Source organism: Haplochromis burtoni, unplaced genomic scaffold (assembly GCF_018398535.1).
Source record: "Haplochromis burtoni strain Fernald_Lab_line unplaced genomic scaffold, NCSU_Asbu1 Contig_428, whole genome shotgun sequence".
In the NCBI taxonomy this organism is placed as follows: domain Eukaryota; kingdom Metazoa; phylum Chordata; class Actinopteri; order Cichliformes; family Cichlidae; genus Haplochromis; species Haplochromis burtoni.
Genome location: NW_024582789.1, coordinates 306,498 through 334,197, shown reverse-complemented (window position 1 = coordinate 334,197; position 27,700 = coordinate 306,498). Strand labels below are relative to the sequence as shown.

Genomic DNA, 27,700 nt, shown 5'->3' with positions numbered 1-27,700 from the left:
AATCCATATACTCTAGCGATGTCTCACCACTACTAAGGATGTCTATCATGCATATTAGAGAAGACAACGCTCAGTCAACACTGTGGTGCAAATGTATCACAGCTTTGTAATCTTTTTAAGAGCTCCAACAACCCATGATCCAGATTCTAGGAAAAACAGGAAGGGAAAAAGCGTCAGGTCACATGAGGTCAGCTGATAATTGTGTAGCCTCGACGATTTCAAATGGTGGTTATAAAAATAATGATTACAGAAGGATTCACTGCACTGTAATGAAGACCTGAATGAACCTGTGTGTGTGCGCGTGTGTGTGCGCGCGTGTCAGACTCCAGCCAGCAGTGTGTGTATTAATAGCTAAGCATCACGTGACGTGGCATCACAAACACACCGTTATATTTAGCTTGTCCACAGAAGGCTGCAGCTCTGAGCGGCTGTTCGGATCAAAGCTTTTCATTCAAACTTAATGAAGACTTTATGTAACCACAGAGCTAATGTTTACAGCCAGGTGAGAATAGTCACATGACAGTTCTTTGGCTATTTACACCTGGCCTCCTCAGCCCCCAGATAAAGAGCAACAGTCCTGGTGGAGGCGTGGTTGTGATAAATATACAGTTTATGATAAAGGGCCAAGAATTCTGAAAACTGCAATAACTCAAGAACAAAGCGACGAGGATTTTCAGTTTGATGCTGTTGATGTGTTCAGGAGGCTGAGCTGTAACACTGTTAAACTAAAACTGATCATTTTTCCGTCCATCCATCTGATGCCCGGATCGCCAGCTCTTCTGGAGGGATACTGAAGTGTTCCCGAGCCGTCTGATAGACACGGTGTCAGCCTGCCCTTGATATTTCAACTCTCCCACTTGGAGCAGTAACTCCACCCTTTTCTGACAATCATACTCTGAGACTTGGAGGTGCTCAATCTTTCAGTCCGCCTCATTTCTGTTGTTCAGATTTATGAGCAGTTGAGAATATTTAGGTTCATTTAAGGTCATTTAAGGTTCAATAACATCAGCGTTACTGACTCACTGATTTGTGGTTGTTATCGACCCTCTTATTTATGACTTTGGTCAGGTGAAAGCAGCGTGATCGATATTATTATGGAGATTTTTAAAAATCTGGGCTGGTAATAATCAAAATTAGTTTTATTGTATGTCAATTTCTCATTCAGAGTAGATTGCCCATTATCAGGGAAGTTTTAGTTTTATTTGTTAAATGAACTGTTGTTTGTGCATCTGACCAATCTATATAACCTTTCAAGCCCTCCAGAATGGTAAAACCAACAAAACCAAGCGCCGCCCAGGTCTCCACTCCTGCCCCTGAAGTCCCGTACACCGCAAGCCTCTCCAAAACCTCCTCCCCGGCAAAGAAGGAGAGCCAACCCACCCCCGGCACCGACGTGACCGAATTCAAAGGTCCAAAACAGCACCCGCTAGGCTAGAGGACATAATCGCTCATACCATACATAAGTGACCATAAATGGTCTGAGAAGGATAGCGAACACGTCTTCGAAAGAGAAGGAGAAAATGAGAGAGATCCCCAAATAAAATCCACCCATTGCAAGAGAATACCCTCAATGCAATCATCAGTGCACGTTTGTAGAAATGACAACATAGACGCGCAACTTCTTGAACTAGAGCTATCAGTTTTTATTGGAGATGCCAAATGTCTGCGAATTAGAATTTCAAGGAGCAGCACACCGTTGAGTTAAAGAAAGGAACCGGCCTTCCAAAAAATACCACCTGGTGAAGACGGAGAAAATATCTCCTTTATGATATGGTTCAGCGGGCTATACAAAATTTTCAAACAAGTAATATATAACGTTAAAAAAAAGCCGCCAATAATACTTAAAAGAGCTGCGAAAATGTCGAGGACCCATATGATAAAGCCAAACAGAAAACGAGAGAAGCGTTTTCAATGCGTCATTCAACCAATGAAAGTTCGAAACAGAAAAACCTCGGAACCACACGAAGCCTGCTGCAGTACTTATAATGTCACATGCGAAGTGAAAACAAATACAAGACCTAAAGACATCTACAGATGATGAACAACAATTTCTCAACCCAACTCGAAGCGCACATAAAGTACTTTTTCTTTGAATGCGTAACATTTACACCAAGTAGTCAGTACACAAATGAAATAAATCAGCAGCAAAAAGAGCCTGGTGATCTACCTGCACCTTAGTCTTCCTCGTCGTGAGACATGGTTTCCCCGTAGCTGATGGAACCTGAACAGTTTAATAGAAGCTCAGTAGTGTTACAAATGTGATAAGATTTAAGGCTGCTTTTAATGAGAAATCTTCTCATTCAATACTGTTATATTTTGATGTGTCTTTTGCATCATGTTCCAATTTTACTTCTGCCGTCGTCTTCTACAGTCACATAACACCCTATCAAGCATATTCCGTTCTTCCGTACGTCCTAGACGGCCCAAGGAATAAGGAGCTGTGTGGGTCTGTGGGACCCACAATCTCCGGAGGAGGCGAGTCCAGACTGCTGGGCAGAAGAGGATCGGCCGTCGTCGGCTCTGTGGTGTGGACCCGAGAAATAACAGCTAAGGTATTGCAGGAGGAATGAACTATGACTTTCTGGTGTGACTCGTGAAAGAGAAGAAGAAGATGAGTGCCTCCATCAAGTGACAGCAACTGATGCATCTAGGAACCCAAAGATGTTTCTGGCGCTATTTAATGTTCTCGTCATGCTGAACATGGTAAGAAACTCTCCAATCTTGAACACCGTTCTATGATTTCTTGATTTTTTATAACTCCCGTTAAGTTTACGAATCGCAATTAGATACATTTAAATTAAGTGCGTGGATGCATTAGAGTCGAGTGGTTTCACTCTATAGTTGCTGATTCTAGCAGGTTCAATAGCTTGTTCCATAAACGTACAGCGCATTTTGCTGCGCAGTTCTGGATGGTGAGGATAAATTATTTTGTGTAATATCCGCGGCGGCGTGATGCCCCCACCCTCGGCTGTCCGGTAGTGGGCGTGCCCGGCCGCGTAGTCACTGTCGAAATAATTGAACGCCATCCAACCGCGACAGGTCGAACGCAGCCCGCGCGCAGCACGTCAATAGGGCCTGCGAGAAGAATGTGAGGGATGTGCTGCGAGCTTCGGGGATGGAGTGGTGATGCGGTCTGTTCGATGGCGATAAAGGATGCAAAGTTTGATAGCTGAGCGGATTGTATCTGGTAGATGGAACCGAGGATATGGTTTGTCAGAGATAACGGTGGAGGGAAAGGTGATGCGCAAGAGAAAGGCCGCTGGCGATTTGTTTGAATATTCGCCGGGGGTATGAGGTTTCAAGTGCTTCTGGCCGGGGGGGGGATGAGGCCCTATTATCTGTTTGAGATGGGTGTGGTCTTCGGTGGTTCCCTTGTGGGCGCCGCGGTCTCTCTGGATAGAGGACTAACTTTTTGGACTGTTAATTTGTACTGCATACGTTTTTTGTAGCTGGCACGTCGATGTGACAAGCCATAAGAACTGTTGGCGTGAGAAGAAAGGTATCTTAGACAGAGAAGTCATATGATTTCGTCCTTTTGGAACTCTGCATGAGCTGTTCTTGTTTCTGGTAACGAAAATTAACCAACACATATTAAACATGCGATTAAAAAATAGAAATGGTCTGCAGAGTATGATCTACTTCGTGTGTCCGCGAAATGTGGCGCCCAGTTAGGGAAGTCTTGCAAACTCATTGTAGGCGTTTTTCTGCAATGGCTAGCGCCGCGGAAAGTCGAGAAGCAAAGGAAGGACCGGTCAGCAGGATGGCGCCCTGTGAAGTTCAGACTTGTGGTTTTCTGAGCAGGCTGAGGGCCGAGGAGGAGCAAAGGAGGCAGCAGGAGGCCAGAGAGCGGCAGGAGAGGGCGACGCAGAAGGAGGAGGAGGAGAGGAAGAGGCTTGAGGAGGGAGACGGGAGGAGGAGGAGAGACGGCAGAAGGAGCAGAGATGGAAGGACATGCAGGATCAGCTGGACAGAGAGGTCCGTGTGAATGAAACGACCTATGATGTGTTTTATTGTTACGGAGGTGATGCTGCTCAGTGTTTGCATAGTTGACCTTCTTGTTTTGCTTTTTTCTTCGACATTTAGAGTTTATCATTCGCCTGAATTATGCTGAACATGACCAAAGGAGATTTCTCCTTCACCAGGTGGTATTTTGACCACTATCACCGTCCCCTGAATTCAATCGACATCAATAAAAAACTGATAGCTTAGTTAAGGCGACATGTGTAAAGTTACTGCTGCACGTATGTCTTCACCTGCATTGAGTTCTCTGCTGGTGGATTTGGGGATCTTCTTCTCCGATGTCTCAGATTTGGTGGATTTCCTCTCCAGGGTGCTGTGACCTTTGACCTCGTCGGTGCCGGGGGTGGTGGCTCTCTGCCGGAGAGGGGAGGGCGGGTACTGACCAGGGGAGCAGGGAGACTGGGCGCGACTCCTGCTGGACCTCACCCTGAAGCAACCAACAGAGTCACATCAAGTCACCTGTGCTTCAGGTGAAGTGTGCGTGTTCATGTTCAGACATGAGAGGACAGAAAACTGGCACGTGACTATATTTGGGACAAAATGCCCATCCCGTGGTTAGGTTTAGGCTGAGCGTATGTAAACACACAGTGTGTGTGTGTGTGTGTGTGTGTGTGTGTGTGTGTGTGTGTGTGTGTGTGTGTGTGTGTGTGTGTGTGTGTGTGTGTGTACCGTTTCGGTGTGGCGGGGCCCTTGCTGTTGGCCCTGAAGGAAGAACTGCGGCTTGGTGTGTTTGCTGACTCCCCCTAAAAGTCAGATTTCACAAATATTACTGGCTGTACAAACACATGATAATCAGAACATCAGGACTTCGTGAAGCTCTTGTTATAGCCGTGTAACTGGAGACCCATCAGTGAGGATGAGTCAGGATGAAGCTTCATCATGCTGGATGCAGCTTACTCACATCAGTAACGACTACAACATCAGTTTGTGAACGACGTGAGCAGTCGTTTTCCTGCCTCATTAAAACTCAGTCCTTCCTTCCTGTCCGAAGCATCAGTGCAGAACGACAGAGGATCATCTTACATGCTCGTTAGCTGGAATAAAACTTCATGAATCTCAAACAGTTACTAAACAGTTCTGACTGCATAGATGTTTGTTAGCATACAAATGAATTCATTACTGAAAGCTTTACTGGCTTTTTGACCGGTGCGGCCCAGTTTAGTAACTTGCACATCTTTAATCCTGCAGCTACATCCTGAAACTAGTCAGTACCGAGCAGGAACCCAGTCTGAGGCTGAAATAATGAGGTGGAATGAAAAACTATCAGCTCATCTAATGTTTGCTTGAGGCTGGCTCTGACAGAGAGTCCCCACACACTCAGAATTCACATATTTAGAGCAGAAATAAAGACATTTAGAGTTTGGTATGACTGCATGGGGGGATTTTTCTGTACCTCATGTTAAGGTTTAAAGTTTGGGGCTTGGCCGCACTGTCTGACACACATGACAACACAAGTGCAGAAGCTCCCAGCTGTATACTAATCTTCATCTTAGCTCCATGTGTTTGCACTTCCTTTTTTAACAGTTTTACCCTGAGAGGCTTAAGACATCAGCAGTGTCAACTATAACTCTAACCCTAAAGATAAAAAGAACAGCTTTAAATATGTAGTACTTTACAAACAGAGTTCACACACTGCAGCAGAAAAAGTGTGACAACAACAAATTCAAACAGAGGTGCAGACATTAGGCTAAAAGACAAAACAGAACAAAACTAAAGAAAAGTTCAGATGCACAAAAACACAAAACCCCACCTGTAAACATATTCAAATCTTTTATAACCCAAGAAAAAATAAAATAGTGTTTTATTGGTCTGTTATTTAGCACAAGATTTCTGTGTCCCTGCATCGCGCCATAATCATTCCACTCTATTGTTCAAATATGACTTCTGGCTCTAAGAAAAACACAACATGGTCAAAATGTTAACACAACCAGAGTCCAAACACCACGTTTCATACAGGTAATGCCTGTTACCTGGCTACAGTGCTGACACTCAGACTGCAGGACAAATACACAGTCCTGCAGTTATTAACCTCTTACAAAGAAACCAGAGACTTACAAAAGCAACGGCAAGTGATTCACCCAGCAACACATCACACAGAGTCCACAGCTCTGGGAGAGTGAAGGTTCATGAGTCCTATAAGATTACCACACAGCACACAGTTGCTAATGTGTTTGTGTGTGTGTGTGTCTGTGTGTCTGTGTGTGTGTGTGTGTCTGTGTGTGTGTGTGTGTTGTGTGTGTGTGTGTGTGTGTGTGTGTGTGTGTGTGTGTGTGTGTGTGTGTGTGTGTGTGTGTGTGTCTGACCGTGGGTGTTTTGGCTCTGGATGTTTCTTCGGGGAACCCAGCGATGCTTCTGCGGTTGGAGGAACTCCTGGTTAGTTTGTGGTTGTTGGATGAAGCTGTTCGATGGGACACAAAAGACACTGACGGGTCAAAGACGGACACACAGAAATAACACGTGAAACACGTTTACAACATACAGACAGAGACACAGATGGAGGAGAATGAGACGCTCGGTTAGGAAGACACGTTGTGCAAACAAATGAGAAACCGTTTCTGCTTTTTCTGCTGACTCTGACCGGAGAGGCTCACTGCGCTTCCAGATAGAAAAAACAGCATTAACTTTTTGTCCCTTAAAAACACAAGTAAAATATTTTTAACAAGTAAAAAGCTGGTCTTTTTAACACACGATGATTGATGTAAATTAATGTTTTTCTTCATGACTTTCAGACAATGTCGGGAAAATGCAGCTGCGATATTGTCTCAAGGTGGAAATCATGCGCCTGAGATGTGTTCATATTTAGGCGAGGGGTGATGGAGGACGCCTACAGTTACCTGCAGGATCCTAACATGTATGGATAAAGGAGCTGGCAGGTTAAAGAGTACATAATGTCTTTTCCAACATCAAACTCAAGGTGCTGCAGAGTCGCTGAGATTTGTTTCTGAGGCGACTTTCATTTTGTCATCGTTTTCCCAGATCTCACAGGATTTATGCATCCAGCTGCATGTTGCAGGGTAAGAGGGGTCTAAACCTTCTCCTCCGCCCAATAAAACACAGACTCCAGCCGTGTGGGGTGAGCCAGGAACAACGGCTTGTATCTGCCTACTTAACTCTTTCATCATTTGCCAATCAACAACCTAAATGTCTCAGGAAGTTAAGTCTGCTCACGTGGACGTAGTGTTTTCAGAAACATTTGATCACTCACCACAGATTGAAGACTGAACAGAACCAACTTTAAGGGTTTTCCTTACTTGGATGATTGAGCATGAATCAAGTTGGCTATTTGCTAACATCCAAATATTTGAGACAATATGGTGCTAGAAATAATTCTGCTGCCGCCCCCTGTGTGAAAACCAGCCGTGCAGGTGATCAACTCAACACTGGCACCTGTGAAAAAACCTGAACAAGCTCAGAGAGACGAGATGGAGGTAACGACTAAGAAAGCAAAGACTGATCTAAGAAGATGATTCAGGTGAGGGAGCAGATGCTTGTTTGTACACGATGTGTCCTGCAGCTGCTGAGGAGGAGCACAGGGAGACAAACAGCAGAGGAATAACTGCCTACATGCATCAACCTTGATGTTCTACCCAAGTTTATTAGATCCATGCTGCAGAGTGCTGTTACCTATAAAGCAGGAGTGCTGTCTGTTTGGTCTACAGGCACAGAGCTGAAAGAACTCTTATCTGCGCAACTTCTTCACACTTTTACTTTTACATGTATTTGTTTTGATCTGAAACACTGGAAACAAAGAGTTAAGCCTGAATCCTGCTCTCCAGTTTGGTACTCGGGTGATTTTTAGTTTAAGGTTCATAAAGTCTCACCTCTGTCCGGTGAGTGAAGAGCAGCTGAAGAGTTGGAGAGCTGTTTGTTGATTGGCTGATCAGATGGTGGAGACAGGAAGTCAACCGCTGAAGTAACACAAAAACAAAAAAGCGAATCATTTAAACGGACACACACACCACAGCGACTTAAACAGCTGCTGCTCGGTGTAAAACTGTCCAGTGAACGTCCGATCCCAGCACAAACACCCCTCACACGACAAACGCAAATCTGCCGGCTCACGCAGAAAATAATCCCACTGATCGATGAGCCGTGCAGGGCGCTGAATGAATTAACCTTGGTGATGTAAGACAGAAACGAAACAGCAGCAGAGACGCACACACACACGAGGAAGTGCTTCATCATGAAATGGAGGATGATGATAGCGAAGCAGCGACTGCAGAGCCATGAAGCTGTGAGGTGAACGTTTCAGAGACGAGAGACGCGACCGGACAAAAGCAGGACTTAAAAACTCAGTTTGTGACCAAAGACTTGATCTGCTCTCTGGGATTTTCTGGGATAGCGATTAGATTTTAGGAGTAAAGGATTATTTTCTTTCCAAATAATCCAAGTTTGCATGATTTTTTTTTATTCACTTTTATCTTTAGGAGAGTGTGTTGTTAACCTGTTTAACATAAAACATTTATTTTAGCGAGCTACTATAAGTAAGTAATAAAAATAATAAAATATTTACTGTCAGTAAGTTCATTCATAATCTTCAAAAAACGATTTAAAAACATGTTTTACCTCACAGTCACTCAGACGTCATGTCACAGTTTTTGTTTTATTTTTTTCATATTCCTAAAATATTTGTTAAGTTTAGTCTTTGTTGCCTCATTAGTTTAACCAATTATCTTGTTTTTCTGTTTCTTCTAGTTAATTATACCCTAAAATATGTTGTAATTGTTTTAACTAAATGCTACAAATGTTTCAATTAATGTAATTAACTTAAATACATTTACTTTGATCTGATGAATTCAGAGAAAATATTTATTGATAAACAGAAAGCAATGAGCCACAGTTATCGTTTATATTTGTGTCTTTTTCCAGCTTAGTGTTGTTACGATTTAAAATGATTAAATAAAGCTGATTTTTAGGATTTTTATGTACACATTGCTCTCTGTGCACTCCGAGTCGGCACGCTGTGTTTTTGAGGGTCGAAGCGTCATTCAGCGTTACGACTGAATTGAAATATTGAATAGACGTAGAAGCGCAGAGAGTCTTTACTGCATGCTTACACATCACAGCAGATAACAGTCAGGAGGATATTTTCTGGGCCAAAGGAAGCGTCCCGAATGTAGATAATAAATAGAATCAGTATCAGGATAATATTAATAATCAAGGCAGGTGTTTCTGTCTCTGTCCTTCCAGGAAAGGAGCAGATAAGAGGGACTTGAACGAAGAGGAGACTCGAAGGGACACAACAAGACAAGTTGGTTCTGAAAGAAGATAGTCGTAATAATAATGTGTTATTGTTGGGGTATAAAACTGTGGCCCGATTCAAAGTCATCCTTTCTGTGAAGCAGACCGATGGTTTACATCGAGGTCTGTAACTTGTAATATCAACTGCCGAATCTTTTTAAGTGACAAATATTTCTCCTGTACTTCTTTGATTGAAACAGTGTCCTGACTGCAGTTTTAAACTCTGATTCATTTACTCTGTTTCTCCTGAAATTACTACCAAACAACACAGGAAAGGTCTTTTTTTGTTTTTAGGGCTTTTGTTTTTGCCTTTCGTGTTTTGTGCAAAAGTGCACCAGCAGGTCAGGCCGAGTGCAAAACACCATGGAGGTTAGTTGAGTCGGTGATATGGGACAGTAATGATCGCATGGTGTCTGTGTGTGAGAGCGTGTGAGGTCTAATAAGTTTCACAGATAGCTGCAGGGTGAAGTCTGCTATGATTTATGGTGTGTGTGTGTGTGTGTGTGTGTGTGTGTGTGTGTGTGTGTGTGTGTAGTAACAGGGTGTTTCATAGACAAAATTCCCTGCTGAGAAAAATACGTATGCATCGCTAAACAAGGCCTTGGGCCAGGAAGACAGGAAGTGGAGCAGCCCTTTGTTGTGGGGGTGGGAGAGCATGTGTGTTGCATACGCACTTATGTGTGGTGGGGCTTTCAAACCAGATGCTCATTAGACAGTAAGAGGAGATATGACGGCACTGTTGATGAAGATGGGTGGAGAACACAGGCAGCTGACACAAATAACACACACTGAGTGGGTCGGAGGTCACGCATTTGATTGGTTTTAACTCTTTCCGATCAGCGCTGTCACCACTGTGTGAAGGTCAAAGCTCCTGTAAACGTTAAAAAACATTTAGAGCTCTACAGAGATTTTTGTTTTTTGAGTAAAGATTTCACACATTAAGTTTTTGGGAACATTTTTAGCTTTAAAATGTCTGTAAAAACCTTTGAAAAGTTAAAGCACAATGTTGTCCTTTGATGAGCAGATTCAGCAGTGGAGGCTGTTGTATGGCCAGATAATAAGTGATAATGTAGTTACCTGTACATGTAGTAAATATAACCATACATACACCTAAACTCTATGCATGTTGAGCTTTAATAAAAAGCTGCTTTCGTTATCACCTTTTTTAAATTGAATATATTGACTTGTTTCTTTCAGCCTTTCTTTATGCTTCTGCATAGATTCTCCTTTTCTGTGCCACATGTGGCACTGAAATATGTTAACATTTACAACTTTTACTCAGAAAATAAATGTATTTACAGCCTGCTTAAAAAACGCTGCCTCTGGATAGTTTCCTACTTCATAACAGCAACAGATATTTTTACAATTTCCTTATTAGAATTGTTTTAAGGACAAAGTTAGGCTTGTGCTGCTTTGACTGAAAGTTGGATGGCAAGGAAGGCGAATGCAGCTGCAGCTGTCTGCCAGGCTTCACCTCAGTTAACTGGAGTAACTCATGTGGACCAATAATATTGATTACTGTGCAGTTAATTGTACTAACACATTGTCTGTGCTCCAGTTTTGGTGAATGAAAGTCTAATAACTCATTATTAGCTATCTGTGTCTGTATGAATGCAGGCTGGTAACAAAGCCAGCTATTGTTAGCTGATAGCTTAGTACTCCACCCTCTCATATAAGCACGGCCACTCTAGCTAAAAAAAACAAAAAACACATGATGGCTGACAAAACTCACGTCCACTGAGGTGTGCCAACATACTGCACATGCTGCTACATTTACTGCAGAGGAAACCTGTGCAAACTTTTTTGCTGCAACTTTGTTTACAAATATTCAGATTTATATTCCACTTTATCGCTGGTGGAGCGCGTTTTATTAGGTCCTCTAAGAACAGTCGTGACAAAAATCAGTGCAAACATTTTTAAAAGGATTGAAATATAATACACACGACTATCACACACTTCAGGATGACGCTACAGCTACGAACATGCAAACAGAGGATCGACTGCAGGTGGCGGTGGGTGGGTGTGGCACACATAGTCATGTGGTCTGTACCGTTACGGGACTGGCTGGCACTGGAAGCAGCAGGAAGCTCATTGGGCTGAGCGGAGCCAATGGCATGGCAGGGTGGGGTCTTAGGGTTACCTGGGCAGCAGGTGAAGCAGAGCGGAGAAAGCAAAGCATTACATACTCACACACACACACACCTGTTTCAGGGACACATGACAGGCATACAAACAGAAAACAACAACCAAGCTCGGTGCGCACACACACGCTGGGTTAAAGTGAAAGAGGCATCAAAATCTGTTCAAAAACATTGTAAAGGCAAACGAGCCAACAAGAGGGAGAGTGAAACACAACAAAGCTGTGACACGAATACGTGCAAAAGAAGTGTCACTGCCCTCTCAGGGAAGATCTAAGATCCTGTTCTCATCATGTGGAGGTTCAAGCAACATCTGCTGTAAGAGAACTGTTTAAACTACCATGTTCAGCATGTAGGCAGATCTACAGGTTCTGAACAATGACGCTGGACATTATTGTAGTTTTGATTCTTTACACCACCACAGAGGATTTGAAATCAAACAGTGAACATGTGTTATTAGAGTATTGGATTCACACAGTCTCCCATTTTCAGTAACTTAACTGACTGACAACCAGCTGGCCGGCTGAGGCCTGGTTCCTCATTATTTTATGACAAATTCAGCAGATAAAAGAAGTGGAGTGTGCCGGTAGCTGTTCACTGAAACTGTCACTGTGACATCCAAAGACACGTCAGTGCAAGTGAAGGAGGCCGTCATTAGGCTGACAGGCCAAAATAAACTCTCTCCGATCAGGCACAACATTATGACTTGTATAATATTGTGTCCAGCTGTTTGCTACAGAAACAGCAAACAGATACAATGTGTTGTGTACTCTGACACCTTTCTACCAGGAATGACCTTTTTTGCAATTTCAGCTATAACAGCTCATCTGTTGGATCGGAGCAGAGCCGGCCTTTGTTCTTCATGTGACCCTGTCGCTGGTTCATCACTGTTCCCTTCTTGGACCACTTGATGCGCTGTTAGCAGTGTTAGCAGTGTTAGCAGTGCTACGATGAACAGATAATCTTCATTATGGCACTAACAGGTGTCATGATGAAGAAACAATCAGAGCGATTCCCTTCATATGACAGTGGTCATGACTATTAAGACTGATCGGTGTATAAAAGACAAAAAAACCTTTCGTAGTGGCCAAATCAATAATCTGGTTCATTCTCAAAAACAAGGAAGACACTGGTGAGCTCAGGGACATCAAAAGGCCTGAAAGACCACAGAAGACAACTAAAGTGGACGATTACAGAGTTCATTACTTGCTTAAAAAAACATCTAACCAATCAAGAACATTCTAAGAGAACATAGGTTACATTATGTAAAAGAGAGTTTATAAAAAGATGCAAACCATTTGAAAACAAGAAGAAAACATCTAAAAGAGTTCTGAAAGAAAGTCTTTGAAACCAAGATTAACCAGGACCAGGACGACTGGAAGAGGCAAGCAGCTCATGATCTGAAGCATAACACATCACCTGTCAAACATGGTGCAGGCAATGTTTTGACATGTGTATGTGTGGCTGCCAGTGGAAGTGGGTCACTAGTATTTATTGATGATGTGACTGCTGATAGAAGCAGCGGGACGAGTTGTGAAGCGTACAGGGTTAGACTCTCCTCAGATTCAGGCAAATGCTGCACAACTGATCAGAGCTCCACAAGGCCCCGTGGGATTAAAGATGAACGCCTGCATTTCAATCACATGTCGGCTGTGTGATTTAAACTCCACTGTGGTGGTGAACAGACGCAACATTAAAAAGGAAAGTGCCATTGTCCAAAAACGCATACACAGATATACTGCTGGGTCCCTTTGAATGCTCCTGTATTAACATCACCCGGTGCCAGTTCGGATCAATAACCGTAATCTCAGTGCTTATTTTTAAATTATTCCCCCAAGTCTTGGCAACAAGAGGAGAAATAATCCTTTGAAAATGGACACACATAAAAGAAATCCTAATATTTTTTTCACAGGGTTGTGTATCTGCTGTGATCCCGGTTGGGTAAAAATCTGCTGCTATCACGGCCTGAACACCTTGTTCGAATAAAGTAGCAGCTCATTTTGGAGCTCGGGACCAGAGGAAAATACGCAGCACACAAACACACACACAAAAACACACACTTTGCGTCTTTGGGTGAGTGTCTGTCCTTTAATCGAGCTGTAAGATGAGCTGGTGCCGTTTCTGCTGCAGTGAGCGTTCTGCCGGGCCCCACAGATCCCAGAGCAGCGCCTCTTCCCCAGTCAGCCGGGCCGGAGCCAGAGGAGCTGCCTGGTGGACCCGATCCCGGCTCAGCTGGTGGGTACTGTGAATAATTGATGGCGTTATGAATGCACCACAGCATAGAGCCAGGCTCGGGCCGACAAGAAGACAGAAAACATCTCAGAAAAGAGTGACGGTGAAGAAAAGAGATAAAATACGAGTGATGGAAGTTGGCTCAGTGAACAGCCCTGTGTCGCACTTTGTTTATGTGTGTGGCCTTGTTGCGTTCAAGGTCTTCTGAGAATTAGTCCTGCATCCCAGCTCGGAAATAAAACACACAAACATAAAAATAAACCGGCACCTGTAGCACGTTTAAACAGCAGTTTACAGGCACAGCTTGACCCCGTCTGATCAGGCTGAAGCTTTATGAACTCACTCTGAGTCTCTCTAAAGCCTGAAGGGGTCTGGAGACAAAGCGTTCCTGCATTGCAGCCTCCCCACCCTTTTCCTCCACTGCCCCGCTGTGTTTTCTCCTTCTCTATATCCTCACTTCACCTGCTCTTTGTCCTCTGCTTTTACGTCTCCACCCTTTATTCCCACAGCTACCCCCCCGTCTCCTCCTGACCTCCAGACCTCCTCCTCCTGAAACATCTCTCCACTTCTCCATCACTACCAACCCCCCCGAGTTCTAGAAATCAAACCCACCCTCCAATGACATCATCATCATTTCTGTTGGTACTCACCCTCCACTCCATCAGGCGGTCCTCCCCATGTCCACCGTTTAGGCCTGTTATCCAGGTGCTCCCGGGCTTCTCCTCCACCTCCACCTCCTCCTCCTCGTCTTTCAGGGCCCCCGGCTCTTCGGCGTACCATGGCCTCCAGCCTCTCCTGCTCGTTACGTTCAGAAACAGGGAAGAAGAGAGATTCTCTTACCGAGCCATCGCTACGGCGACGGATGCCGGGCGATGCACTCGGAGATGGCTGCGCCATGGTTACCGCATGCAGCAGCAGCGGCAGCGGCCTCGCCCCTCTTCGCGCTCGTCTGTTTGCTGTCTGCTGGTGGTCACCAGCCCTCGCTCGCCCGTCTGCCACTCAGTGATACAGCAGCTCTGTTCGCTCTCTCTCCTCCGTCTGCCGCTCCCTCTCTCCCTCTCCCCCACCTCGCAGTTCAATTCACTCCTCCCTCTCTCTCTTCCTCTCTCCCTCTCTCTCTCTATGTCGATCACCCACTCCCTCTCTAATGACTGAGTCTGTTTCTGAAGCACTTTAGTCAGGCGGGAGGAGGCAAAATGCAGCCCGTCACCACCCCCCACCACATACATACACATGCATGAACACACACGTTTACACAGGGGACCATGCCTGCACACACACACAGATGGTGGGTGGATCGGAGATTGATACTGGTTGCATTTCTTTCATGCTTTTGCCTTCCTCTACCTTGGCCTCTGGACTGCATGCATGCTGCAGTGTGACAATAACCATTCCTAGAAAATAAAAACACACACTCGGCACTGGGGAGTGACTGGCAGACACAGATTAGTAAACCATGACTGGGTACAATTATTAATCTTACATCATGCTCACAGTTTGAGGAAAACAATAAAAATCTTTCATGGATTTGGGCCTGTATGAACTCACAGAGACATTTCTGTTGAATATTAAAGAAATGTTATGGCGAGACAGCTGTTATTCCTAATGATTTACATTCTTAATGTCTACATGCTGGAGTCACGGTGAGGTCCTTGTTCTATTATCTGTGGGAAGGATTTTGCTCCAGATCACAGAGCCCATTCAGCACAATTTTAACTTATCACACATTGACACACCCAAATAAAATACTATAAATTGCTACATGCAACCTAATTCTGTTTTGCAACCTTATCCTTGAGCAAGAGCTACTGGGAAAACAGACAAAGACCCTGGATGCAAACCTCCTGCCCTCTGCTGTGAGCTGTGTGCTGCTGTTACTATAGAGGACCTCGCTCCTTTGTTCCAGAGCATCATTATTACTTAGTGAATGTCTGATTGCCCTATTGTGCTTACAGCTGTAGATGCACTGTATGCACATGCAGAGTATTTCACATGCAAAATACATACAAATACGAATGTGAAAATATTTCTCCCTAAAACACCTTGTGGCCTCAAGTGACGCCTCAAAAATCCAACCATTCAGGTGGACGTTCAGCCAAGAAAAGACTTCATAAAATTTGGATTCTTGCATTATAAAAACGCACCAACAGCAGATTTTTTAAATAAACCACACAGTTAAAATAAAAACACCCCGTCAGCATCTGCAACGCCCAGATCTGAGATGCACGGGACAAATCCAAACTACTCTGCGCTGCATGCAAACGTGACATGTTGACATTTCCAAAGTTCACCTCACTCGACAACAGCTCGAGGCTGGTTCTTATTTTATCGGCACTTCTCGCTCTTTGTTAGCCGGCATCCCAGCCACAAAAAAAGACAAAGTTTGTTGGCTCTGTCGTTTGAAAAAGAGATATATTGACAATTATTTTGAGATGTTCAATATAAGAGCGTTGAAGGTCAGTTCAGAGGTCGAGCAAAGTGCAGCGTTTATTTAAGCTGACAGGTTCACTAGAAAAGTCAAAGAGCACAAGACACAGCTGGGCAAAGGGCTTTATGTGCAGACAAGCAGGTGCAGTTAATACGCACAGGTAAAGGTAATCAGGGCGAACGGACAATAATGAAGGAGGAAGTAATACCAATGGAAGACATCCAAGAAAGCCAACCTTCAAAGTAAAACAGGAAATAAACAAAAGACCGCTAACACTAGAGACACAAAACTACGGCCACAAAAAGAAATAACAAAATAGTTGACTGACCCAAAAACTCAATATAAAACTAAACAAAAACCAGAACAACTAAAGCTCTGCATTACAAACAGCCCTACAAACCTCAATAACACAACACCAGCAAATAAGTCAGAAAATCATAGATCCCACGTCGAAGCACACGTGAGACCTCAGAAAGGCAGAATTCAAATATATATAAAACACATTTATATAAATCTAAATGTTTTAAGGGGCAAAATAAGGAGTCAATTACCTGAAAAGTAAAATCCAGGGAATAAATTCATGGAACCAAAATTAAAGTCCTCACTGGTGTATTAGAAACACTTAATTAGGGTTCAGTTTTAGATTCATGACTTTGTCGGGTTTCCTAATGTCATTAAGTGACGGACACTTATTTCCATTTTGACATTCATATTTGATGAATATAAACATGTAGGATGCCAAATAAAGGCGCCAGGCACCTTAAAGAAATCAGACACATTTGTGAATCTAAAATGAGCTGTTATTATATTCAGATATATTAAAGCAGTAAATTGAAGCCTTTTAAGATTAAAGAATATTTCAGGCTCAGGTATATTTGTAAAGGCCCCTTTGTTTTATTTTGATATTTGCTGTTTTTCATATTTAAACTGTTTATTTGTTCAAAATAAATAAATGTTAAATGTTTGCAAATTTGTTGGGTTGTCCGATTGTCCTTCTTTAGAAAACAGACTTTTATTTGAAACTATTTATATTTATGTAAAAATGTAAGAGCAGAAGAGAAGCATTTTCCATTTATTGATGTTCTCATTGCCTTATGAGGTAAATATTATCATCCCTGCATTTATTTTTATGTGTATTTTTTATTTGTTTATTCATATTATACCTGTTTGTACACTGAGCTGTTTCTGTGTTTGTTGCAGAGGGTAAAAAGTGAGCCGTCTGCTTTTTATGTGGCTCAGCTTTCTGGTCATACTGGATTTCCAATCATCGACCATTAAGGTGGCCCATGCAGAGTAACTGCCCAGCACAGAGCTGAAACACTGCTTCAGTGTACTGTCTGTATATGGAATGGGTGGAAATGCCCCACCTCAGCACTATGGGGGTGGGGTGAAGGTGTATGCACAGTCACGCACATAACTGCAGGAGGAGGGAGAGGCTGCGGGGGAGGGGGAGTCAGGATTTAAAGGGAGACAGCAGAATGTGATGAAGGTGAGGGAGGGAGTGAAGATGTGGAAAGAGAGTGGAAGATCAAAGATAGAGAGGAGGGCTGGGATGGATGAGCAGCCTGCAGGTCCCCTCATAACTGACTCCTGATGAGTACTTTTACTAGAGTGCAATTTGCTTTATTTATCAGCGGCAGAGCTGATTGAGATGATTTACAAGGCAAACGTGGCAGAGTTAGTCATAATGGACTCGTTTACCTCTGCAGTGCTGAATGTGAAGTGAGCCTGTCTGATGAGATGAAAGGATTCAACACAAACCGTTCATGAGACAAATAAAACAAAGAGTCGAGTGCTGCAGGTGAGCTGTCAACAAGACACGGTCAGTAATTAATAACACTACTCAAAGTAATAGTATTTAGACAAAAATGAACCAGGTTCAGTTTTTATCTCCAAAATAACCTCAGACTGATATTAAATCCATTCTGCATATTTTATTCTTGGGCTTTATTAGAGTAGCTTTGCATGATTCTCAGTTCAAAATAATCTGGTTTTATGTTATACTGAGCCTTTGTGCAGCCCCTCAGTTTATCCTCTGTCTGAAACGATCCACTTTAGCTGCTCCCACTATGAAAACGCTACGTCCACATGAACAGAATCAGCTTTTTGGGATTGTTGGCTGCCTCTCATAAACAGAAGGTTTGACCATATTAGCGGTACCAGCTCTCTATCGCCTCACAGCAACACTTGTACAAACACTGACCTCCTTATTTCAAACCCTGGTCATGATGGTTATGTTTAAGTGTAACAAAACCCTCCTCTGCTTTGGTTTCTGGGAGGTGCTGCTTCACACCACACAGAGTGAAGCAGGTCCCGGCGACATACTCAAACGGGGAGGCATGATCAAATGATGGAGGTCAGCCGTGACAACACACCCACTGTAGCATCCCTCCCCACCACACACATCTAACATGGTGGAAAACTCCCGAGCAGCGTGCACATGACATCACATGAGAAACCTCAATGTACACACACACATTAAATTTGATTTGTACAAGGCCAATTAATAAATCTGAGGCGTTATAAAGAGTTAACTGCAGAGACAAACACTAAAATAATAAGTCTGCAAAAAAAGGATTTAAAATCCTTTTTAAAGGATTTTAAATCCTTTTTAAAGGATTCTATTATCTCTAGTTTTAAAACCACTAAACTCCAATGCAGAGCTGGAATAACTGAAATTCATCAACAGACGATAAAAAAACAACTATTCCGATGACTACTCATTAAAACGTTATTGCTTCTAAAAGGTGAGAGACTTTACAACTTCTTTTTGGGATAGGAAACATTTTAAACTCCAGGTGATTCTGACTGGTATCTTCTCCTCGTTTTATTCCTGGTTTATAGATTCACCTAAAAAGCACAAGAGCCCCGGTTCGATCCTGGGAGGAGACAAATCCCTGTGGGGTTTGTGTCAGGAAGGGCGTGAAACATCAGCCAAATCGAGCATGCGAGGCTACCCGCTGTTGTGACTCCTTGTGAATAAAGGAGCCATTGAAAGCAGTTTTTATTTTTGTTTCATAGACAAAACTATTTATTGAGTGGTTCAGAAAGGCCCGGAGTAGCCTCTAAAACGAGCCTCGTGGAACCAAAGCTCAGTAGCGCACTGCACCACAGAACATGGAGGAACTTATCTGCTTTAAATACTGACAAATGATTAGTGAGCTAATGAATTTATGGAGCTGCAAAGGATTACTGTTATATTTTTATAATGGATTCATTGTTTTTCATCTATCAGTGCTAAACGATGATCAAAAACCTTCTTGAATGTGGTTTATGGGTCATGGTGAGGTCTCTCCTTCCTGGTACAATCAATATAAATTTAAAAAATGCATCCCGCACTGTGACTACAAGCTATTTCGTTTTAAGTACTTTGCTTTGTTTTAGTTTGGCTCCTGCATTAACTCTCTCTCGTCACGTGAAGCATTTCGATCCTGCAGCTTTGCTCTCCGGTTCAAAGGTGAAATATGTGCTTGTCACAGCATCGACTGTCTGTTCCAGTAAACGACACACGATACGCTGGAGGTGATGTCATCGTCCCGTGAGCCCAGCTGATCATTATATCATTAAGTTATGCATATGAGGCGGAAGACACGAGGTGGAGGAGGAGGTGGAGGCTGTTAGCAGTCAAAGAGAGCCTCCACATCAATAGAGATAATAATCCCCCTCCTCCTCCTCTTCTTCTCTCTCCTCTCTGTGCACCACCTGTTAACCCCTTGTGTGCTGGTTAGCTTTCCAACAACCACCAGAAATGTATGCTCTCGATACGACACAGCCGATCATTAATTCAGCAGTGTAATAACATGAGTCAGTGGTTTTAGGCAGAGTGATGCCCACTCATGACTCACGCAGAGTGAGGTGAGGTGTTTCACTGAAGAACAAGTAAAAACAGAAAGAGCTCGTCTCAGCAGCTCAGCAGGATCCCACACCACAGCTACATCATCATATCTGCTGCACATCCGTCTGTGAGTCTGAGTCATTTCACAGGATTATGATCTAAAGAAATAGTCCAGCAAAGGAGACAATTACTGCCTTTGTCTGCAGTGTAGTAGGAATGGTCATATAAGAGATCGCAGAAATGCTGAATGGCTTATGGATCATTTTTTAATATATACTTTTCCCTTGTTGTTACCAGCGCCTGCTAAGCTGTAATGTGCTACTACTGCTAGAAGGTGGCAGTAATGTGCCTCTGAGCCGTTTGCCAGCTTTTATTAAGCAGCACAAAGAAAAATTGCTTCGACTGAGAACTTCTAACAAAGAAGAGCTCTCCTCTTCCACACAGAGGCCAGGATGAGTGGGGCTCTGTGGAGCTGTAGAAACAATGCAAACTTTGCAGCGTAAACATTTTTCTTTTGGAAAATTTAATCCGGTTTTTAATAACAGTTGCTCAATAAATAGTTCCAATTTTTGATTTTAATGAAACGGCCCTCTGTAAGTGCTCCACATGTCACTGCTTGATTTCAGGCTAAGTCAGCCTCACTGTACGAGAGCTGTTTTTTCAGCGTGATGCAGTATATGTGACACATTTAGCTCCATTCACTGTATTTATTCTTACAAACGCCCTGAAGTGCAGACAATTTCTGTACAGTGGGATTAACAGGAACTGGAATTCCTCCCTTGTAGCGACACTGGTCCCACTACCTACCAGGTCTCAGGCCAGTAAAGTGTGTGGCCTGATGAGATCAGATGCTTCTGTACAAACAAGAGAAACATGCAAAGCCAAAGTTGACTACAGCCCTCAAAAAGTCGTGTGTGGAACATCTTAAAAACGTGAGCGAGAATAACGTCAAGTGTGTTTCGAGAGGTTTGAGTCGGTGGTGGAAAGACACAATCTAACAAGCCCAGTTAATTGATGAAAATCTAACTATAATTTTATTTGAAATATTCATTCTTGTATTATAGGAGTGTGTTTTTCTCCACATGTGCTAAAAATGTGGTAGAAGAAGCTGTGGGACAGGGAAGCGCCCACAGCCAACTGAGGATACAAAAACAGGGCCAGTATTGTGACAATATGATGTAGTGTGATAATTACAGAGGACATGAACTAGAAAGAAATGAACTAAACAATCTTCAGTCCATTACTGATCTCTACTTCAGGCGAATCAGCTTGAAACATGAGTTGATGTTGGCGTAAGTTTAATTCAATGAAGACGCCTCTGAGGGCTCAGCGTACGAGGTCAGAAGACAGCCTCCAGAGAAAGATGTAAAAAATCAGCTGTGCTGCAGACTGGAGATGCCCAAGAAGATAATCATGAAACGCAGAGTGGCCGGACTAAAATCACAGAAGAGAGCTCTTCATACAAGAAGTAAGAATTTTAATTTTGACTTTCAGGTCACGCAGTGGCCGCAAAATATTGGAACTTCAATCACAGTTCAGCTGAACCTGAATATTAATGCATCGCTCGTCTACACATAACACCACAGATGACTGCTTTCTGTTATATCTTATTATATCTCATATCCTGGTTTGTCTTTGGTTGCTGATTTTTTTCTGCCAATAACGTGAGGAGAGGATTTCAAAATCCCAAACCTGGAGATGGTGCCCTGCTCAGGAAAACAATAATGTCCAGTAACTTTAAGTCTGCAGACAAGCAGCCAGCTAAACTTTTCATGTTTCAGCTGAATGCACACAATTGGTCTGCTGGCAGAAAGTCTTTAGAGCTTCTGCATTAATTACTCAGGACTTTCCTAAGCTCTGGTTCAGCCTGACAACACAGCTGGAAACACACTGACTCGATTATGGATCGACACGGTTAATAATTCAGTGTTGGAGAGCAGCGAGCTCACAGACAGAAAAGGGAAAAGAGTGATCAGCGGTGGGAAACAGAGAAAGCCTGTCTTTCCAGGCTTTCTCTGATCCTGTGATCAGGTTTCTGAAGAGGGGAGATGAAGGAGGAGACAGTCTGAGGGGAGCACAGCTCAGATTTTATTTCACTGAGAAGCATAAAGTCTGTGTGACCTGGGCTGGATGATAATCCAGTTTTATTGTGCTGACCTTCTTGATGATTGATTACATTATTGTCTCGATGCTGTCTAAATTAATGATTTCATACTAATGACCTTTTAAAAACTTACAAAAGAGTATTTTTGTAGCTTAAAGCTGCCAATATCAGATACACGCTGTGTGGCTAAGGTACAGCTAACTGGCTAACTACCCTCATGATAATAGGTATTACTGTAGAAATTAAATGTTAGTTATATATGTTTGTTTGTTCTAGAAGATTTATCGATGGATAAAATTATCTGACACTACAAAGAATTTAGCATCATATTGAAGTAATTAGGCAAGCTAGCCAGCTAGCATTCCTACTGAGGTGTGAGGGCTTTTCTTGCTAGTTCATACTTCGCAAGTTCATTTGAGAGTCTGAACCTCCAAGGTGGGAGGACACAGTTAGTATTTCCCCTCAAATACATTTTTAACCCTTAATTTCATTTACTGGCCTGTGCATATGATATGCATAATAACAGATTTCTTTACAAAACAGATTATTAAAATATATATATTTTAAGCATAAATAAAACACTGAAATAAACCAAAGATCCCCCCACAGAGAAGACCTAAGTGAATCATACCCTGCATTTAATGTCTACCGAGTAGGGAAAAGGATGTGCCTGGAGTCAGGCAGTCGGAGCTCATGTTACCTGCCGAGAGCACCCGGCTCCCACAGATCATTTTTTAAACTGCTGCTAGCTGGCGAGGCAAGAGGCTGGTTGTTAAACTAGGGGGGTGGACATCTCCAAAAACGCCAGACCTTTTGTACAAATAGACAATAGCTTGATAAATCACATATTTGAGGTTAACCACAACTACATTCTCGACTAAAAACATCTTAAAGGTTTATTTTGTGTCACAGAAACATTAATATATTCAAAATGTAAGAGTTTGGCCCTACTTTTGATTTCCGTTCCAAATGCATCCAGGTGAAGCATCCTTGATGGGTGGAGCAGGAACACAGTGGACTTTTAACTGGAGCTGTACTTGTATGTTTCACAAGTATGCATGTTGAGAAACAGCCATGAAATGCTAGCAAGCATGTTACAGCAGTTTTTAGCTAACCTGGTTGTTAGTTGGCAACCAGGTACCAGACCAGCCCCAAGGGGTTTGAATGAATTAGCTGTGCGTATCCCCTTTAGCTCACTAGTACTGCTTGCAGTTTAGCTGTGTTAGCAGTTTTTTAAAGACTGCACAAAGTCAGATTTTTCTCCCAACCACACTATTCACCCATGAGTTGACTCGCCTCTTATGTTAACTGTATTTTTCCTTGACAGTCTGCAATGCAAACAAATGACCTGAAACCCAAAGCAGCAGAGAGCTAGCGAAGCTCATCTTTCTTTCCCAATAACCCTGTCATTAGTTAAACCCTATCTGAAGCCACATATGCTTCAGAGCCTTGGTGGGTCTCTACTCTTCTCATGTTATCTGAAAGCACAGTTATGGTCCGTTCCATTTGAAATTCAAAGACAGAATTTTTTGAATTCCTAGTCAGAATTTCCAAGTCAGATTTCCCAGTCAGAGCAGGTCACCAGCCCCCACCTAACAATGAAGACAGTGGTAGAAAGCTTTATTTGTAAGTGGCTTAAAAAGCCAAATGCGGAGAACAGACCAGACCCTGTGCAGGAACGAGCAGAAGCTTTGATTTTAAGCACAAAAACCAAGCCTCACGCTGTTCAGCTAGTGAATTCTACTTTTCTAAAGAGCAAAGCAAATCCAGTTGTTTTGACTTTACCACTGGAACTCGCTTATCTTGGGATGACATCGTTCTAACATCGGGCTTCCCAGTTAAATGGAACGACGCATTAGTGTGTTGTGACCTCTGACCTTTTCCGCCTCTTGCTGTTTTCGTCTCTTCTCCACGGCCGCCACCTTGCGCTGCTGCTCCTTCCTCCTCTGCTCCTCCATCTTCCTCCCTCTCTCCTCTGCGCAGCGTTCCAGTTGCTGTTGAACGCGACGCTCTTTATCCTGCAGCTCCTCCGACAGCTCTGCGCACACACCGGGGTATTCGTTATTTACTTATTTAGAAACTCAACTTCTACTGTTTCCTCCACAACATTTTAAGGGAAATAATGCACTTCTTGATCCACTATACAGCACACTGCGTATCACAGGAAACCCTCCAATAATCTGTGTGCGTTTGCCAGTGACAGATGAAGCAGACAGACCACACTCAGCTACACCAGCTGGACAATCGCTCATACCTCGAATTTTCTCTCCGTCGTTGCTTTGCTCTTTTGCTAAATGCAGCTGGGAGCCTGTAAAAGGAAAAATTAAGTGATTAGTTTGGCCGCCTGCAGGTTCTACATATGTTTGATACCGTTCATGCTTTATCATGTTGCTTTAGCTCCACCCCTACATGTAATCACATTCACTTTGTTTGGAATTTTAACCACACAAAAACACAATCTGAAAAGCAGTTAAGACAAACACGGGAATGACTCAAAAATAATACTAACGTTAGTGTGCAACTATCTATTTTTCAGTGTCTAACCGGACGCTGACTCTGGATGGCATTTCCTTAGACTTCCAATAAGATTATGAAGAATCATCAGTCATTTTTTGACCAGGATATGTCCTTCAACAAACACATATTAAATAAATAAGTGTACAGAAGCTTGTTGTCAAAATTTCAGGTTGCTATCTTAAAAATTTCACTCAGTAACTCTTATCTTCAGGTTATTTTCCCAAGTTGAGTTATCTTCTCAGAGGTTTTCGTTAGTAAGCAGAAATCCTGAAATAATAACCCAAAACTTTGACTTCTGAGGGGCAAAAGAACCTTTTTGTTTTATTCCAGGGGCAGAAACAAGCTTCCACGAATATGACTGTGTCATTAACTTTTGTTTAATCTCTCTTGCAGGTTTTTGTTTTGCAAAGTCATTCACTTCCTGTGCTTGATTTTTATCAAAACAGAGTTCTTCCTTCCTGCAGTCACCAAGTGCTGCTCATAGGGGATGCTGTGATTGTGCAGTTTGTTTTCAGCTCACTAAATAAAGCCCCTGGAGATGACTGTTGTTTTGAAGTGGCGCTCTATAAATAGAACTGTCACCTTCTTCTTTATTAAAATACTGGGAGTATGTAAAAGGCTATGATGAGATTACACATTTACCTGGAGGGCTCCTGTGATTGGATGGTGATCGAGAAGGAGATGCGTGCCTGTTGGCGAGCAGTGTTGGCGCAGGAGGAGGGACCAGCGCTGTGTTTCGGGATAGAAGAGTCAGACATGATTCACACTTGGCCGAGAAGCAAAATAAAGCTAAAAATGTAAAGCCAGAGCGGCAAACGTGACCACTCTGTCAATATGGAAGAGCAGGGATTAAGAAAGCTATCAGTCACAGGGCGTCCAGATGCAATACATTTTCTGTCAGTCACTGCTTCGCCTCTGGGGGTCAGATGTCAGAGCAAGACCCCTGAGTGTAACCTCCGGCCTTCTTCCTGCTCCTTTTTTCCCTCTTAGTCTGTCAAACTGACAGCCTGAAAGCAGCCAAAGGGCAACTATCCACCGCGCTCTGTGCATTCAATGGTTTTTTTAAAAACAAACAGTGGTCTTAACATACAGGCATTAGATATGCAAATACATGCAAACATGAGCCAAAAGTCCCCTCTCCCACACTCTGTCTCCAGTGTACATTACATCACATGCAGAAATCTGCTGTTTGTTTAAGAGGATGATGGAGGACTGTGGATGGTTAAAGAGCTGACAGCCCATAAAGAGGGATGGGTGGAATCAATATAATGTAGGATAGCAAACATAATCAGTTAGAATATTTATGCTGGCCTATCATAAAATATACTTCCCAAGACGTCATTTGATGTGTATCACTCACGTAGACCTCTATATATGAAATGCAACAACATATTTGTACAACGCAACATGCAAAACCATGCCTAAACATAAGAAACATTACACGTCGAAAATGTGTTTCCAGATGCACATATCTAAAGTAATTCTTCAGGATATGCGGATGTAACGCATGACTCTTTAAAGGTCTTTAAATGAAAATGCAGCGTGAATCAGTCCTATCCAGGTTAATGGTTGTGGGTTAATGTTTGTCCATGGGCGTTTCTGAGCGTAGGAAGATTACCCAGCCAATAATACACATTTAATATAAGATTCATAAATAGGGGCGTATATTTTTCTCACCTGTCATGTCAGCTGGACCTGGAGCCACCTGGGTCATCGAGTGTTTTCCAGTAGAGGGACGTGACAAGAGCCAGAAAGACGTTAAACCCGCGGTACCCCACACAGGAGAGCGCCGGTCCGACACAGTGACTCAGGAGAAGTCTAGGAGGATGCTAGGAGGATGGAGGCACAGGGAGGGGAGGGGAGCAAGAGTGGATTTCTATTCGATGCTATAAAACGTAATCTTCATGTCAGTCCTCGTATATACTTCTCTCAGATAAACCAGAACCGATACCGCCAATGTAGCCATATTTAAAGCTTCAAATACAAGGGTACCTTCAACGAAACGTCGGGACTACTTCATGAAATAAAAATAAAAACATTGGAATGAAAGAAAAAGATTAAACATTGCTCTTTGTGATACTATAAAAGTATCTAACGTGTAGTAAAAAAAATAATATTACATTTTTCCAGCTTTTTGGTTTAAAACGGAAACACGAACCTGTGACCGCTTTACATTTGGCTAATTTACATATTAATGCGCCCACTCGCGCTGTTATGCGTCGCTTAGCGACCAGGTAGCGCCTGTCGCTTGCCCAGAACTATAAAAGCAGCTTGGCGGAAGAATAAATCACTGTAAAGCAGCTTTACAATATGTTTATGTCACTTACTTTCATTTTTGCAACTTTTCAGATTAAATCCGTTTGTCGTCACAAAAGGACACTCTCTTCCTCACGTGGCAGTAAAACTAGCTGAAATTGGCTCGTGACAGGCCGCACGTGCCGGCGCCAGCGATGCAGTTACGTCATAGATAATAGCAAACCGTGAGGATGGCTGCTGTAAATGTGGGTCAGTGCTGCTGTTTTCAGATCAAAACACACACACGCTTACTGAGTCGCCTCAGATGGCAGCGCTATAAATAACAACAATGAGGTTTTTAAATAAATCACAAAGAAAAAATTAACGTGTGGACCACAGCCTCTCAGATACAGATGTTTTTGTGTGATAATTGCAGAAATCCAACGAACTAAACCAGCCGATGTCTTAAAAACGGTCAAAATCCGCTTCGGTGTGCATTCAAATTATATCATATTACATAAACCAAATAATGTGGTAAAATGGACCTTTATGAAAAACCTGCAGGACATAAGACACAAACACACAGAGTATATATGCAGTATAAACAGATAAAGGTTCTGATCTGATTAGGTATTGTTTTTGCAAGCGCTGTGCCAGAAAAAGCCAGCATTACTGAGCTTCTTTCCTTGGTCTTTGTTCTCCCCAACGTAAACATTTAAGAGTAGAAATAATATGAAATAAGAACTTAAATAAGGGACAGAAGGACTGGTCAACTTTAAATAAAACCATTTGGAGACAAAGAGCAGGCACACTGTGAGCCTGAAGGATTCACCACAGCAGGTCGTCACTTCCTGCACAGCCTCTCCACACTGTAAGGACAAAAATACCAGCTTTTGTTCCCTGCAGCCCTCAATGTTCTCAGCTTAAAGTGCCCAAGAGCACAAGGTCAG

At 42.9% G+C, this 27,700-nt stretch overlaps 1 protein-coding gene across 1 annotated transcript in view; it reads right to left on the bottom strand.

Annotated features, from left to right (window-relative positions):
* map7d2b (MAP7 domain containing 2b) overlaps positions 1 to 27,656 on the bottom strand; it is a gene marked incomplete in the record, with an annotated part of 36,512 nt that extends 8,856 nt beyond the window's left edge. Inside the window, 11 exon segments of the mRNA XM_042213224.1 lie at positions 4,254 to 4,447; positions 4,690 to 4,763; positions 6,324 to 6,442; positions 7,842 to 7,928; positions 11,312 to 11,401; positions 14,282 to 14,426; positions 23,876 to 24,036; positions 24,253 to 24,306; positions 25,158 to 25,244; positions 26,193 to 26,344; positions 26,843 to 27,656. Coding sequence (XP_042069158.1) covers positions 4,254 to 4,447; positions 4,690 to 4,763; positions 6,324 to 6,442; positions 7,842 to 7,928; positions 11,312 to 11,401; positions 14,282 to 14,426; positions 23,876 to 24,036; positions 24,253 to 24,306; positions 25,158 to 25,244; positions 26,193 to 26,229 — 1,048 coding nt within the window.
* Between the last annotated feature and the right edge of the window lie 44 nt (positions 27,657 to 27,700).